Source organism: Hyperoodon ampullatus (assembly GCF_949752795.1).
Source record: "Hyperoodon ampullatus genome assembly, chromosome: 3".
Classification (NCBI taxonomy): domain Eukaryota; kingdom Metazoa; phylum Chordata; class Mammalia; order Artiodactyla; family Ziphiidae; genus Hyperoodon; species Hyperoodon ampullatus.
The window spans coordinates 48,203,422-48,220,385 of record NC_136916.1 but is presented as its reverse complement, the minus strand read 5'-3'; the positions used below and the strand labels follow the sequence as shown (position 1 = coordinate 48,220,385).

The following is a 16,964-nucleotide window of genomic DNA, read 5'->3' as shown; positions in this document are numbered from 1 at the left end:
AATAGAATGAGTTTTAGCATTGGTAAGTACAAATGATGAATTCAGGGACCAAAATCATCTACATTCTCTATTTAAAAGGAGGAGGAGGACGAGAAGGACAAAGAGGAAATACATATCATTGACAATAAAAGGAGTTCCTGGGACCTCGCCATTGAAGAAACAGTAAAGACATGGCATTTACTGTGAGCCATGTACTTTTCTAATCACTTAGTGTTAACTAATTTAGTCTTCATAACAACTCTGTGGAGAGGACTCCCTTAGCAAGCTAAGGCACGGAGCAGTTAAGTAACTTGTGCCAGACCACATAACTAGTAAGTGACAGAGCTGACATTGGAACTCAGGCAGTCTAGCTCCAGAGTCCGCAGTTAGGCCCTTAACAGAGGGTAGCTACTTTATTAATAAGATGGGATATAGGAGGTTACCAGCTCTGTCCACCAAAACTTTTCAAAGATACCTGAAACACCACCACTGGCATCATTATGGTTTAAGGCAGGGGATGGAATGTCAAGGTATAAAAAGTCCTGGTGTTAGAATAGGTCAACATAATAGAAATTCTTAGTGGCCAACAGAACCCTGTATTGTAAAACAAAACAATTAGATAAATTTGGAAAATGTCAGTTCGACCTCATGATCGTAAAAAGAAACATTTTCCCCAGTTCCATCAGTACTAAAATGGGCCTTAAACAACAAGGTTGTATTGTATAGCACAGGAAACCATATTCAATATTCTGTGATAAACCATAATGGAAAAGACTATGAAGAAGAATGTATATATATGTATAACTGAGTCACTTTGCTGTACAGCAGTAATTAACACAAAATTGTAATTCAACTATACTTCAGTAAAAAATAAACAAAACAAAACAAATAAAATGGGCCTAACAGTAGGCACAGCACTTTAGCCTACTACCAACACTCATGCCCAGAAAGCCTGCCGTACACCTCTCCACTAAAACAGCCCAGGGCTCCTTGGAGACAAGCCAATATCGTATCTAGGGACAGGACAAAAACGAAGACAGTCTGAAACGCCTGTTGTTGCCATACAGCAAGAATGACTCCACAAGCATCGGGAACCCTGCTACATGGGTGAGGAAGGTAATGCAGAACTCTCCACAGCTGAGCTGTGATAATCTGAGCATCAAAACTAGGAGGAGGGGGCTTCCCTGGTGGCACAGTAGTTGAGAGTTCGCCTGCTGATGCAGGGGACACGGGTTCATGCCCTGGTCCGGGAGGATCCCATATGCCGCGGAGCGGCTGGGCCCGTGAGCCATGGCCGCTGAGCCTGCGCGTCCGGAGCCTGTGCTCTGCAACGGGAGAGGCCACAACAGTGAGAGGCCCGCGTACCGAAAAAAAAAAAAAAAAAAAAAACTAGGAGGAGAAGGAAAAAATTATTGTGGGAGCAAGGTGAGTCTGAGAAATGCCTTGTGTTCATGATGTCACTCAAAAGGAAAGTTTAATATAAAGTGTAGAGAAAGATAGTTTTAATAGCGAAGAAAGATGACAATATGTTACAACTTGTCATCAACTTTTAAAACTAGGAAGCATTCATATATAAGATGATGTAGTTTCTTTTATAGAGTGTTAATTACATGTTTGTTTATAAGATTTCTGTGTTGAGTAGTAAAGAATAACAAAAGGAACTTTACGTCAGGTCATCCCAGGACTTGAGGGCCCTTGGAAGGGCTGCTTGGCATTGGTGGTCATACAACAAGCAGGTGGAAAGAGGGGCGGAGATTCACTGGCATCAGTGGTCACACACAGTTAGCAAGGAGTCAGTCAGCAGTGTGTTTGTAACATCATAAACTACTCAAACAGCCTGAAGAGGAAAACCAAGTACTCAAACTCGGCCTCATCTCCTAGGAGGTGAAATCTCTACCTAGTCTGACAAAGAATGGTAAAATATTAATAAGAAATGCATACTTTTTAATAGTGCTAAAGATAGGTCAATTCATCCCAATGATAAGGGGTCCTGAGTTTGAATCACCTTGAAGCTACCTAGTCCTACCTTGTAAAGCAAGAATTGTGTCCGTCCAAGAATTGGCATCCTCTAGCCTTAGCTATTCGGAGAAGGTATTCCATGTCCTTTGGATCTAAAAGATCACTGCACTTGTCTGGAAAGTGTCAAAATGATGTTAACTAAGGGAAATTGCCTTTGGAAGACACTAAAAACCAAGAACACAAACAATGAAGAAATAAATTAAACCCAAGATACTTAATATTTTAGAATAAGTTAAAGTGTAAATGTATTATCAAATCTTGACATTTTGTCTATGTTTTTTTTTTTTTTTTTTTTGCGGTACGCGGGCCTCCCACTGTTGTGGCCTCTCCTGTTGCGGAGCACAGGCTCCGAACGTGCAGGCTCAGCGGCCATGGCTCACGGGCCCAGCCGCTCCGCGGCATGTGGGATCCTCCCGGACCGGGGCACGAACCCGTGTCCCCTGCATTGGCAGGCGGACTCTCAACCACTGCGCCACCAGGGAAGCCCTAGGGCATCGCTCTTAATAAAGAGAGAAAATGATGGAGTGCTTAGGCATGTCAGGCACTTTGTATGCACTCTCATCGCATGGACACACAACGTAGGTACAGTTATCATCCTCAATTTCTAATTTTACCTAGGGTCAGCCAGCTAATAAGCAGATCTAGCATTCAAATGTGGGCAAGTCTGATTCCACTCTTAACCTCTAGGTTATACAAAAGATATGGAAAGTAGAAGTGCCCAACACACACTAGGAGCTTAATTACTGTCATTGCTTTCCTGTCTTCTTATTTTATTATTCTCTCCTGGGCTGTCTCTCACTGGGGAGGGACTACAAGCAGGGCACAGACAAGGAGAGATTCATGGAGGCTCAAAAGGAAGAGGCTCTACGTCAAGTTCTTAATAGTCTTCAGAGAAAACAGAAGGCTTCCCCTTCTATTAACACCTAAGCTCTTAAGGTTCTTCCAACTCCATAATTTCCTTCCCTAGAACCTCCACAAAATCCCCAAAATCCCTTTCAAAAGACCAGAAAGTCAGGAATGCTAAATATCTTAAAAGTTCCAGGTGAAATTAAGTCACCTGGAATGAGGAGTCCGTCTCTCAGCCTGGCTCTGGCATTAAGCTGTGTGACTTTGAGAAGAGCCACCTGCCTTCTCTGTGCCTTTTTTCTTTTTCTTTTTTGGTTAATATGGAGATAATAATCCTTGTCTTGCCTTTCTTAAAGTTGTTGAGAGGATCATTGAGAAATGTATGTGAAAATACTTGGCAAATTATACAACACAGATGTGGGGAGTTATCAGTATTCATCAACAGCTTATCAGACTTGCTAAGAAAATTCCTGAATAAGAAAAATGGGAGCCAAAAAGCAGAGGTGAGCAGCAAGGGGGAATGAGGAGAGTCAGATGGTAAAGAAAAACTAGCTGTCAGAACCTCATTTTCAGTGTTGGCAGTTAACCTTCAATCAATTTTATAAGGCCAGGAAATAGCCATATTTTTAATTAAGTGTCGGTGGTAGGCTCAGCAACATAAAATTTAATGATAGGGAAGACCCAGCTTAAAGAAACACAGCTTCTTACCTCTCCTTCTAAGAACGATATCTTTTCTAAAAGCTGCAATATTAAGAGCTGTTTCTGCTGCACCTTTTTCTTTAGTGATTCAATCTAGAAAGAAACAAATTGGAAATTGTTATCAAAAATGCAGAATTTGTACAAGTTAATCAACTGGAAGAGAAGCCTTTGGTTTTCATTCAAATAGAAACTACACATTGGTTCTTTTGTGTTCCGTGGAACACTATGAACATGAGGTGCTTCACGGAGGCGGGGGGCGGGGGGGTTCTGTGCCCGGGTATGCTTGGGACATCATACGTGGTTGTGGAGTTGTTTCATTAGGTCTGTTTAGCCTAACATTTCTGCACTGATTTTGCCGTGTAACCCTTAGCAACATCTCACCGATGCTTTGGGAAATACAGACATAACTCTACATAAAAAAATTATTTCACTTGAATTTATGCAGCAGCCTGCATTTCATACATTCTGCTCTGTTGTTCCTGTTCGTATATTCATATTTGTTCAACCAAGTGTCAAAAGTTTTGCTCTGGAAAAAGGTCACTGTCACTGAAAGTAATGAAATTCAGAGGACTGAGGACTCACGTGGCCTGGGTTAAGCGGGGAAGGCTTTTGAAAGACAGAGACTTGAGCTGGGTTTTCACCTTTGTTTTTATACTATATCTATCTTGGACTACTCTAACTTTGTTTTTCATTCACATATCATGTCTCCACAGACATATCGTAGGTTCCCTAAAAGCAGGAACCAGGGTGCTCTCTACCAAGCCATGTCTTGGACAATAGTGGGAACAGTGTGTAGGTTCAATAAATAACGTGATTTTGAAGAATGCACTAATTTTCCAACAACCTTTTATATAATATTTGAGCATCTGCAAAATCTTTTTTAAAAAATCCCTCTCTGTGCAAAATGACACAATTCCTATAGAAGGGACTCTAGCAATAACTAAAAGAAGTACAAGTAGGGACTTCCCTGGTGGCACAGTGGTTAAGAATCTGCCTGCCAATGCAGGGAACATGGGTTCCAGCCCTGGTCTGGGAAGATCCCACATGCTGTGAAGCAACTAAGCCCGTGCGCCACAACTACTGAGTCTGTGCTCTAGAGCCCGTGAGCCACAACTACTGAGCCCGCATGCCTAGAGCCCGTGCTCTGCAACCAGAGAAGACACCACAGTGAGAAGCCCACGCGCCACAACGAAGAGTAGCCCCCACTCGCTGCAACTAGAAAAAGCCCGCGTGCAGCAACGGAGACCTAATGGCAGCCAAAAATTAATTAATTTTTTTAAAAAAGAAGTATACAATTACATTTAACTTTTGACCCAGCAATTCCATTTCTAGGAATAGATCCCAAAGAATCATTAGCCAAAATATGAAATGACTTGGACACAGGATTTTTGGTTTTTAGAAAACACACACACACAAAAACAGAACTCCATCAATAAGTGCCTGATAAATAAACTATGGTTCATCTTAACAATGGATGCCTATGTAACCTTCAAGAAAAAATGAAGATCTCTAAAACCCTGATACGATATATTGTAAGGAGTATATGGTATGCTGGCTTTGGTGTAAAACTGGTGAAGACATATGAATGAATATATATTTGCAAAATGAAACACTGCGAAGATCAAACAAATCTTAATTATTAATATTTACCAACAGGGAGAGGGAGGAAATTAGATGGAGGAGACAGAACAAAGACTTTTGTGATAGTACCTTGTTACATAAGTTCAATTTTGAAAGCACATTTTACAGATTCAAAAAGTAAAAACCAAAAAAGGGGAAAAAAGTGAATCCTAAAATTTGAAAACAAACAGAACAGAAAGAACTTAACCATATATCAAATTGGTTAAACGAATTAATTCAAGTGTTGTTAGGACAAGGTAATTTGACTGGATGTTTTTAGTGGAATGTGTTCTAAAGATAAACAGTTGCACTCACTGGGAAAATTTTAGTAGTAATATTGGTATTATATTTTTAAACTATTTGATAGATTGTAGTATAATAACACTTGGAACCAAGATTTTTAGTGTAAGAAAAAGAAATACAAGTACGAAATCAAAGAAGTAAAAAAAAAAAAAAGTTTTGTTAGATTTGAAATGAAAGTGTCAGTATAAATTCATAATCTTTTATTTTCTTTTAAAAAATATACTAGATGAGCCTAAGACACCTTATTCTACCTGAAAACAAGGACATGAAGGGTCTCCCTTGGGGCAAAGATGGGACAATGTGAGCATCAAAAAGAATAATGAGTAAAACACATGGAATATATATTTTTTAAAACCCTGAGTATTTTTTTATTCTTAAAAAAGAAAACCAAAAACAAAGCAGCAACGACACCTCCTCAGAAATGACAGTGGAACCAACTCCTTACTTAGAAGCTTGGCAATTTGGATTAAAAAATAAAGCATTTATCCTGCCTTACTTGTACAGACTGCACGTTGAGATTACTAAAAAGTCCCAGTTTATGAAGAAAGAAGTTTTACTCTGCAGAAGAATTCCAGTTAATAAGTGGGGAAGGAATGAGAGAATTCAAAAATCACCATTGTGCGATCCCCTAGGAAATAACTGACTCAAGCAAGCTTCACGGACAGATGAGACAGTGAGGGGCACAAAGCCGGCGAGGGACTTTACGACTTTGTTGTGGGCTGTCACCACCTGATCCACGATCAGCCTTAGCATCACCCAAAGTGGGATCCCCAGACATTGTGTGCCCCCAGAGCAATACGAAATGAATCACACAGCACCACCCTTGAAGTATTCTTGCCTCCCCAGACAAAACAAAGTTGAAATGGAATCTAATTGAGCTATTAAGGAAACAAAAAGTCAAATTCAGAATGCGGGAATGTTTATAGGACAACTGACTTAGTTCCTGCAATAAGTCACTGGCTGGGGGTAAATTTGAGTTGGGGGGGCCGTGGGAGTAAACAGAGCATATGCTCTAGATTAAAGAACTTCAGAAACCTAACAACCAAATACAGTGGACCTCTCTGTACTCTGACTGGAACAAAATATCAGTTAAGAGACAATTTTAAAGACATGTTGGAAAATGTTATTACAGACTAGTATTAAATGGGACCAAGGAATTATCATTAATTTTGTTAGGTATGGCAATAAGCATTCTGATTACAGAAGAAGAAGTCTACATGTTTTATTGATGCTTAGTGAAGTATACAGGAAACATGCAGAATGTCTGGGATTTGCTTTAAAATGCACAAAAGAAAAAATGAAAGGAAAAGAAGGTGTAGATAAGGCAAATGTGGCCCCATCTTGCTGCTTGTTGAATCTAGGTAATGATTCATCATTACACTCTTTGTTCTGAGAGAATGTGACATTTTCATGATAAAATATTTTAAATTCCACCTGGTGTCAAAAAATATAATTCTCCGACATGAAAAGCAAACCATATGAAATAGAATACAATAAACATACTTAAGAAGAAAATTGATAATTATTTTTTAAATTAACAATTAAAAACAGTCACTAGTTATCCTTTCGTACCTATTAAATTTGCCCCAAACTACTGACTGAAGAAATCAGTCTTGGAAGGGCTGGGAGGGATAGCTACTCTCATGTGTTGCAGGTGGCGCTGTAAATTAGAATGACCCTTTGGGCAATGTAGCAATAAATATGAAGAGCCATAAAGCTGTTCATACCCTTTGACCTACTAATCCCACTCCTGGGAATTTATCCTAAGGATATAATTCAGATGTAGGAAGAAAGCTATATATACAAAGATGTTCTTGCTCCAATTATTTATAATAGAGAGAAAATGGAAATAACCTTAATGTCCAGCACTAAAGGAATGGGTAATAAATTATGGAATATCACTTGGATGGAATATATTACACAAACACTAAAAACAAATATATTACAAAATGGAAAAGTGTTTACAAAAAGCCTCAAGAGATAGAAAAATAAGAGTTTACAATGATGAAAATAAAAGCTGGAAGAAAAGTTAGATAAACGAAATCGTTCCGGGTTGGGGTAGGAGTATGAGCAAAACAAAAGTTTGTTTAAATTTCCTTCATTTTTGTAGGAATAATTTGCAAAAATCATCCTTACAGTGTCCCTTTTTCATTCCTTCTTATAGTGTTAGAAATTTTTAAAATCTTTAAATGATAGGTAAAATGTGTACTGAAATGAACTAAAATATTCCAAGAAGGTCAGGGGTAATATTTCATCAAATAACACAAAAAGTGACTTCACGCACACTAGTTTCACTATCTCTGAAGTAATCAGAGTGCTTTGTGAGTCAAGAGAAGCAAGAGGTGTGGGTTAAGGGCACCCTAATGAACAGCTCATAGGAAGAGACTAAGATGATTCTGCTCACCTTTGTCCCTAGATTTTAGTTTTAAAAAGAAATAAATGCAAAGCAGAGATATCATCTGGAGAGACAGCTGAGGGGAGAACTCTGGGCTAATGCTAGCGTGAGGAGGCATCTCATTCTAGAGAAAAAGAATAGGTCCAAGGAAGGATGTAGGGGATCTGAAGCTTCTGACGACAAGGATCGCGTTTTTTAGCAACTGATGCTTCAAGAAGCGATTGTGCTCTTGCACTAAAAATGAATGCTGTGCACACTCATTTGCTTTCATCCTTGAGCATTTCTCATAGAAGCATCTTGTACAGTACATTCTGTGGCCAGAGTTGACTTGCTCGGATTAGAGAAAAAGGATGCTTAGGTTGGCAGTCAGTTCATGGCTGGCCCCTCATGCCCTAGAAGGGGTGCCAACTTTGAACCCCAAGTTACTCCCCCCTGAGGTCTGCTCCTGGAGCACATCCCATGCCTTCTCCCAGGTGCGGCACCCAGTTTCTAAAATAAGCAGGCTCTCACGCGTCTGGGTTTGCTAACATTCTAGGTTATCGTCTGACTCCCAAGCCTTTGGTTCTTTTCCACAATATCTAAATCACACATTTGTGTGGAAAATGCTGTTATTTCTGACTGCTAACTTCAAAGAGCCTTGAAATATCGTCTCCTGTAGCACCTAGCATGATAAACACTCAAAAATTAGCTACTACTATGTTATTACTGGTATTTCTCCCTCCCTAGACTGTCAGCTTGAGAGTAAAGACCTTGATCATCTTCATATTCTCAGACATTGAATGGATGAATCAAAGAATCTGTCCATCCATCATCTCTAAACATTCCGCCCCTTAGACTTCAGGGGCATAGTTGTCTGGAACAGACTCTTGGAGGCCTAGATGAACCAAGACAGACTTGCTAAACACATAACCTCCAAAGCAACCCCCAAAATCGGGGGCACCCAAAATCCAGGGAACTATGCAGCCAGTATGCAAGTAAAATCCATTTGGCACCTTTGCTCTCACTTTTTTCCTTTTTTTTTTTTTTAACATCTTTATTGGAGTGTAATTGCTTTACAATGGTGTGTTAGTTTCTGCTTTATAACAAAGTGAATCAGTTATACATATACCTACGTTTCCATATCTCCTCCCTCTTACGTCTCCCTCCCACCCTCCCTATCCCACCCCTCTAGGTGGTCACAAACCACCGAGCTGATCTCCCTGTGCTATGCGGCTACTTCCCAGTAGCTATCTATTTTACGTTTGGTAGTGTATATATGTCCATGCCACTCTCTCACTTTGTCCCAGCTTACCCTTCCCCCTCCCCATATCGTCAAGTCCATGCTCTATGTAAGTTTGTAAATTTGACCTTCAAGAGGTTTATGTACACTTCAAGAATCTGCATTTAAATCTAGCTGTCACCAGGTGGTGGTAAATGACCCAAGTTACCAGGCTCAAGTCAAGGCATTAAGAAATGAGAAATTAGATGAGGTCTGGAAAATGAGTGCTTCTATTTTAGTTACCCAAGAATGTAATCTTCTTGTAACAGTTAAATTTAAATATCAAACAGTAAACCCCCTTATAGAACAAAGGGAAGAAACCCATCTTGGTAAAATCTAGAACCTTTTAACTGACGTTAACTCATTGAACTCATGTCTAATTTTGTCTTCATTAGCATGATTTTTTTTTTGTAATTCAAACTGTGTATATGTCTTACAGCCTAACTGATAATGCAGGATGCTAGGTTTCTAAGACTACAGGCCAGATTGATATTTAAGGTGGGCGGTGGGGGTGTCATCTGGTTTCTTAAAACTGGAACTGGCTTTTCTTCACATCAGCCACAGTTGAGTTACCTGCATAGATGGTTCGAGCTAAGCGATCCCTCTTAACCAGACCCACACACTGGAGTCACCTGGACGGAGTCATCTACCTCTAGGCTCTACCCCAGAGATGCTGCATATATCACCCTCTTACTTAAAAAACCTCCCAAGCTTCTTGGGGGGGGGGTGATAAATTAGGAGTTTGGGATTCACATATACACACTACTATATATAAAAGAGATAACCAACAAGGACCTACTGTATAGCACAGGGAACTATACTCAATATCTTGTAATAACCTATAATGGAAAAGAATCGATTATATATAACCAAATTACTTTGCTGTACACCTGAACCTAACACAACATTGTAAATCAACTATACTTCAGTAAAAGAAAAAAGTACAAACAAAACAAAACAACCCTCCCAAGCTTCTAATGTTCCAACTCCCTAGCGTGGCCATGAGGCACTTCTGCTGTGATCCCAGTTTATCTCCCCAGTTTCATTTCATGCCCGCTCTGTCCCACAATGAACCCTACTCAGAAGCCACTCCATGCTCTCAGCGTACTATGGACATACGATGGTCCTGTTGCCAGGCCTCTGCACAGGCTGGTGCCTTCACCAGGCATGCCCTCCCACCCTCCATTCCTTTTTCCACCAGGAAATCTGCTGTCAGGAAGTACTCAACAGTCGCCCCCCCAGGCCAGCTCTTCCCAAGTCCTCCAGGCTGGCTTCGTGTCTCTCTCCTCTGTTCCATTTCAGCCCTTCGAGCAAACCCCTAGTAGAACCCGTCATTGCCACTACCACTCTTTGTTTACATCTTTCCCTTGCACCAGACAGCAAACCCACATGGAACAGATGTTTAGTGCATCAATTATCTTATGTGAAAGAGCAGTCCTCTTAGGAGGTGAAATCACCCCTATCAATCCACACATTTTTATAAACTTTGGAAACAGATTCCTATAGTGAAAGGATCCCTCCCAATTTCTTTCAAAAAGACCTTGTATGTCAACCAGACCAAAATGAAATTGTACAAAAATTTAGTAAGGTCCTGTTATGGATTCACAGCAACCCAGGAGGTTGCAAGGCTTTTCAGCTTCCTGGAATTTTTTTCCATTGGTGACAGACAGGTAGGGTCATTTCATGTTAGATGTCAGAATGTGATACAGCCCTATAATTAGAAGGATGTGAATAGTACCCAATTGTGCAAAACTCATGAAACATAACTCAATATTGAGGTTGGGGATGTGGAGAGGAATGAATAGAAGAAATGCAGCAGCAAATAAGTATTAAATACTAGATAGCGCTTGATGTGGTTTTTTTTAAGAAATTGTGCTTTGGGGTGTTTTCTCTTACCAGCTGGCAAATGATGATATACATGTATCTGAAAATGCCTTATGTAAAACAGGAGACACAATGAAACAGGGCATGATATTAGAAGGTATGTTAAAACTAATGATCACATTGAATTAAATTGTTTAAAATCTTGTAAGGAAAAGGGAATTCAATTTTTTAAATCCAAACTAAGTTTATGATATTATTGTTCATTTTCTTTGAAATCTGTTTTATTTTGTTTTCATTCTAATTTTAAGAATAACCAGTTAAAGGCCACAGGTACTTTTATTCAAAATCAGGGTGTGTGTATACGTGCCTATCATGAAACGCGACACATTAACAAGGTTCCCAAACCTCTATCACCAACACCCCACTTTGTTACTCCTACTAATGGGCCCTCATTTAAAAACACTTTCTACTTTAAGCTGCAATGATAAAGAAATAATTCATTTTCCCATTGAAAATGTACCAAAGATGGCTAATTGCCAATCAAAGCTTCTAATCAAAATGAGATAACCAGGGTTCTGAATTCTAGGTCAGGGTAAAGCAATAGGATACTTGAATGTGAGCCCTTCTCAACTTTTCATGGGAAAAGTATGCTGTTCGATTATTTGAAAATTTGACAGGAAGATAGCTTGAAGATCCCTATTATTGTTATCGAAACCCCTAGAGATCCAGGGACTCGGCAAACAGACTGGGGCACGGTTGGCACAAGACAGGCAAGAACCTTCTAGAACTCACCTGGGGTTTTAGTCACCTCCCTTTGCTCCCTCTTGTCCTGACCCAGCCTTGTTTTCAATTCAGCCTCTTGTGATCTGGCAAATAGCTTTCTCCATTTCCCTCAACAAAACAGGACTCGTGTTTGATCCCCAAATACCTCACCCTGAAAAATGAGAATAATTGATATCTAATACTCTTCCTCTGAAAAGGTTTTTTATTTTTGCTGCAGTTTCTCTTAATTCATTTTAGAAGTGTTGTAACACTAATTTCATAGTTATATATTTTTAAAGTGCATTCCCTTTGATAAAAACCACCATGGTAAGAATTTTAAAAATAAGGTTACCCTCTTTTCCTAAAAAAATAATAAAGCACAGGGATGTATGACAAGATCAGGATCTGCCCTGCACTAATGCAGCATGAAAGAACAGTTTAAAAAGGACAAGGAAAATGGTACATTATCTCATTTTGGGGGGAGTGAAGGGAATGAATTAAGGCCACAACAAAATGAAACTGAAAAATTGCTAAATGAAGCTCTGAGTGGGGAAAATGAAAAATCAATGAAGGAATGGAGGGGAAAAGGTACATTTTTCATCTTCATGATGCTTGATTGGGTTTGTAGAAATTCATTTTCAATTAATGTGTCTTGTGGCATTCAGCCAGGCCAGATATGAACAGGGCACACATTTTAATCAATTTTTTTCTATTAAGTTTGAAGTAATATATAATAATAGAACATACTATTCAAAAGGATCAGTTGAAACTGGCTTCTGAGGTAAAATAATCTAATGTGGTTTGATTTCTATCTTATATTAAAGATAACCCAACTTCTGTCTAAGAAGAAATAGCACCCTGGGTGCCTGAACATGACTGGGCTATGTAGACATCAGGGAAGGATGGATAAACTGGCGTTCCAATCTATGTGCATTCACTGGGAAGGAAGAAGAAGGGGTGTACCGAGTACCAGGGCTTTTGCTGGCTTAGCTCATTATTCTCAGAAACAACCCTAAGAGTCGTTATCCCCATAGACGAGGGAACTGGGGTTCCTAGAGTTTCATTGCCTGTTCATTCCTCAACAACCACCTGTGATCCCCTCTGCCTCGGGCCCAGTGCTAGATTCCGGGAGCACAGCAGTGAGCCAGGAAGACCTGGTCTCCACTTTCAGGGAGTCAACATCCCAGTAAGGCAGTAAATGGAGAAAGAAACACACACATTAGCACAATAAGCAGGCAGAATGATGTTAGGTCTCCCCACCTACCCAGAGATAGGATGCACCTGCTATCTGCCGATGGGGTGAGGGAAAGGTTCAGACCACAGGGCTAAAGAGGTAACCAGCTCGTTCCAGCTTGCCCGGAACTTTCTAGGTTCTAGTCTCATGAGTCGGGAACCTTCTCATTTGCAGGCAAACCAGGACAGGTGGTCACCCTAGAGCTCGATTCTGGCAGGGCTGAAATCTAAACCCACTTCTCTTTGATGACAAGGCCCGGGCTCTTCCATTCACACCAGCCTGATGTCCAGAGGTTGGCCTCTATCTCCCTATGACGACTACCTATCGTGGCAATGCTGCCCAGAAATTAGGCAAGGCTGGGAAGAATACTGGCAGGTGATACCTTCTTTAACAAAGGATTTGCTGGAGCCCTAAGTCCTCAGGCTATTCTTTCCTCCTCTGTGACCTTATTGGAAGGTGGGATGGAGAAGTAGGAAAGAGGGTCCTCTAAGCTTCTCTATCCCTGCCCTTCCCTGGATGGGTACAGTACCAGGGACAGAAGACCATACACTGAACAGGAATATCCAGGGAGAGAACTGTTTCAGGCTAAACAACTAGAGGAGGTATAGGCATAACTCATCTTACTGCACTTGGCTTTATGGTGCTTTACACGTCGCATTTTTCACAAATTGAAGGTCTGTGGCAACCCTGCACTGAGCAAGTCCTTCGGCACCACTTTTCCAACAGCATTTGCTCGCTTTGTATCTCTGTGTCACACTCTGGTAATTCTTGCACTATTTTAAATCCTCCACCAGCAAAAAGATTACAACTCACTGAAGGTTCAGATGATGATTAGTGATCAATTTTCAGCAATAAAGTATTTTTACTTAGGTGTCACATTGTCTTTTTATACATAATGCTATTGCACACTTAATAGACTACAGTATAACTTTTATATGCACTGGGAAACCAAAAAGTTCATGTGATTCACTTTACTGCAATATTTGCTTCATTGCAGTGGTCCGGAACCCAACCTGCAGTATTTCTGAGGTAGGCATGTATATGGAAGCACCCAGCTCCACACCTGGCACAAAGCTGATGCTAAAAAAAAAAGGTAGTTTAAATAAATGTTCCTATTGACATATACATACTACTATATATAAAGCAGATAACTAATAAGGACCTACTGTATAGCACAGGGAACTCTACTCAATACTCTGTAATGACCTATATGGGAAAAGAATCTAAAAAAGAGTGGATATATGTATATGTATAACTGATTCATTTTGCTGTACACCTGAAACTAACACAACTTTGTAAATCAACTATACGCCAATAAAAAAATTTTTTTAAGATGCTTATACTAGTCTTGTCAATTTTAAGACAAAACAAAAAAAACTGTATGCTGACACATATATATGGAATTTAAGGGAAAAAAATATCATGAAGAACATAGGGGTAAGACAGGAATAGAGACACAGACCTACTAGAGAATGGACTTGAGGATATGGGGAGGGGGAAGGGTAAGCTGTGACAAAGCAAAAGAGAGGCATGGACATATATACACTACCAAACGTAAGGTAGATAGCTAGTGGGAAGCAGCTGCATAGCACAGGGAGATCAGCTCAGTGCTTTGTGACTGCCTGGAGGGGTGGGATAGGGAGAGTGGGAGGGAGACGCAAGAGGGAGGGGATATGGGAACATATGTATAACTGATTCATTTTGTTATAAAGCAGAAACTAACACACCATTGTTAAGCAATTAAAAAAAAATAAAATGAAGGTCAAAAAAATGCAAAATAAATAAAGCTTTCCCTTGCAAAAAAATAAATAAATAATTAAAAAAATAAAGGAGGCTTTAATTATACACACACACACACACACACAATGTTCCTAAAGTTCAGGTGCCCTGGAACATGGACCCTCACCTGTACTGACCATGACTCCTGGGAGCCCCCTAGCTGCCCTCCCTGCCCCTCTCCTCTCCTGTTCGCCAAGCACGCCCTGCCAGAGACATCCCTCTGAGGCTCTGATCTGATCAGGCAATGGGGAGCCATGGAGGAATTAGGAGCTTAGTAATAAAGGACATTTTCTTGGCTTGTTGCTGGTAATCCACAGCAATTAGGCCTAACCTACATTTCCAGTCTCTTCATCATTACTCCCTCCTACAATCCAGTCAAACTAGAATAATGCTCCCTGAACTCACCCTATACTTTCTGGCTTCCATGCTTTTGTTTTTTATTTATTCTGTATCTTGTCTGTCACGTCCTTTTCCACCTACTCATTCCCTGCCCAGAAAAATCTAACCCATGCTGCAAGACCCAGTCAAATTTCACCTCCTCCCTAAAGACTCCACGCACACTAGAATTAGGGAACATTTACAGGCACTGAGCTACACCCTTAGCATACATTCTTTCAGTCAATCAACAACCCCTGAAGCAGGTACTATTATCATCATTCCCATTTTTTTGATAAGGAAACTAAATGTTGGAGAAGATCAATAAGTTGCTCAAGATACAAAGCCCAGTCAGGAGCAGGTGCAGGATACAAAGTCAGACTGAATTTACTTGAAGCCTACAAACTTACCCACTATGTTCTCCAGCTTGTGTGTTCCCAGCACACAGCTAATTGTCCTGCTTAACCCTTATATTCTGCCTTGAGTTATAACGAGTTTTAATGTCAACCAGAAAGTCCTTTGAGGGCTTTGAGGACTCAGGTCCATTTTTACATTTGGTTCATAAAAGTTGCTTCTTAAATGTTTACTGATTGACCCATCAGAGAAAAGCTCTCCGTAAGTGGAACCTAGCTGTTCATCACCCCCACTCCCACTTGTGTGTGTGAGGACTGGCTTTTCTGCAGACTTCAGCACAGAGGCAGGGGAACAGAAATATATAAAGACAGTGGCACAAGGCAAACAACTCCAGCTTGATAAAGGTTGAATGAAAAAATCAGTGGGGGAAGGATGGACTATCCAATAAATGGTGTTAGAGAAACCAGCTTTCCATGAGGGGGGAAAAAAGGGTGACAGCTCTATTCATACTATATACACAAGAAATAAATTCCATATGGATTATTCTTTATTTGTTCAACAAATATTTCTTGAGCACCTGCTATATGTCCTTGACTATTCCAAGTGTTAGGGATATAGCCATGAACAAAACAGACAAAAGCCACTGCCCTCAGGGAGCTTACATTCTAGTGGAGGGAAACAGACAACACATAAATAAAACATAAGTGTAGGATATATTACAAGATGATAAGTGCTATGGAGAAAAACAGAGTAAGGAAGAGAACGGTGGGTAAGAATGTGGGGGAGGGGTGTAATTACAGACCTAAAGATGCAAAACAAAACTCTAAAACTTATGAAACAAACAAGACACACAACACAGCACAGAAAGATTGATAACTTTCTACCAAAATTTAAAACGTGTGTATTATACAAAACAACATAAACAAATGAAAATGACCAACAAGGAGAAGATAACGGCATTCAAATATTTTTTGACAAACAACTAATATTGGCAGTATACAGAGTTCCTAAAAATCAGCAGGGAAAAAAAGAAAAACAACCAAACAGAAAAATGAACAAAAGATATGACCAACCAGTTCATAAGAATGGGAGCCTGACTGGTGAGAAGTTTATGCTCAATCTCTCCAGTTGTAATGAGCAGTCACCAGACTGACGCAAGTTAAAACTAAGACAAAGAGATACTATTTCACAACTGGCTAAAATTATAGTCCAGCAGCGCCAAGAGGTGATGAGGATGTGGAGAAATCTGCCCTCATACATGACGGGTGGAAGTCTACGTACACTTTGGAGAGCAATAGGGAAATACCTAGCAGAGGAGAAACTGTGCCAACCCCAGGCCCTGGCGATTCCTCCTCTGAGTACATTCCCTAGATAAGCACAGACACGTGTGGCATTGTTTGCAAAAGAATAAAAAATTGGAAGCAAGCTAAATGTCTATCAGTAGGGTACATTACAATATATTCATCTAATGGAATATTAGACGGCCATCAAAATGAATAATTCTGATCTATATGTAA

General features: G+C 40.1%; 1 protein-coding gene across 2 annotated transcripts in view; it reads right to left on the bottom strand.

Moving 5' to 3' along the window:
• Window positions 1-16,964, bottom strand: part of MYZAP (myocardial zonula adherens protein) — a gene marked incomplete at its 5' end in the record, with an annotated part of 112,757 nt that overhangs the window by 38,854 nt on the left and 56,939 nt on the right. The window contains one exon of one of the 2 annotated variants that reach the window (XM_079700397.1): window positions 3,553-3,636. The exons of the other annotated variant lie outside the window; for it this stretch is intronic. Coding sequence (XP_079556523.1) covers window positions 3,553-3,636 — 84 coding nt within the window. The remainder of the gene's footprint in view (window positions 1-3,552; window positions 3,637-16,964) is intronic. 2 annotated transcript variants of the gene reach the window in all.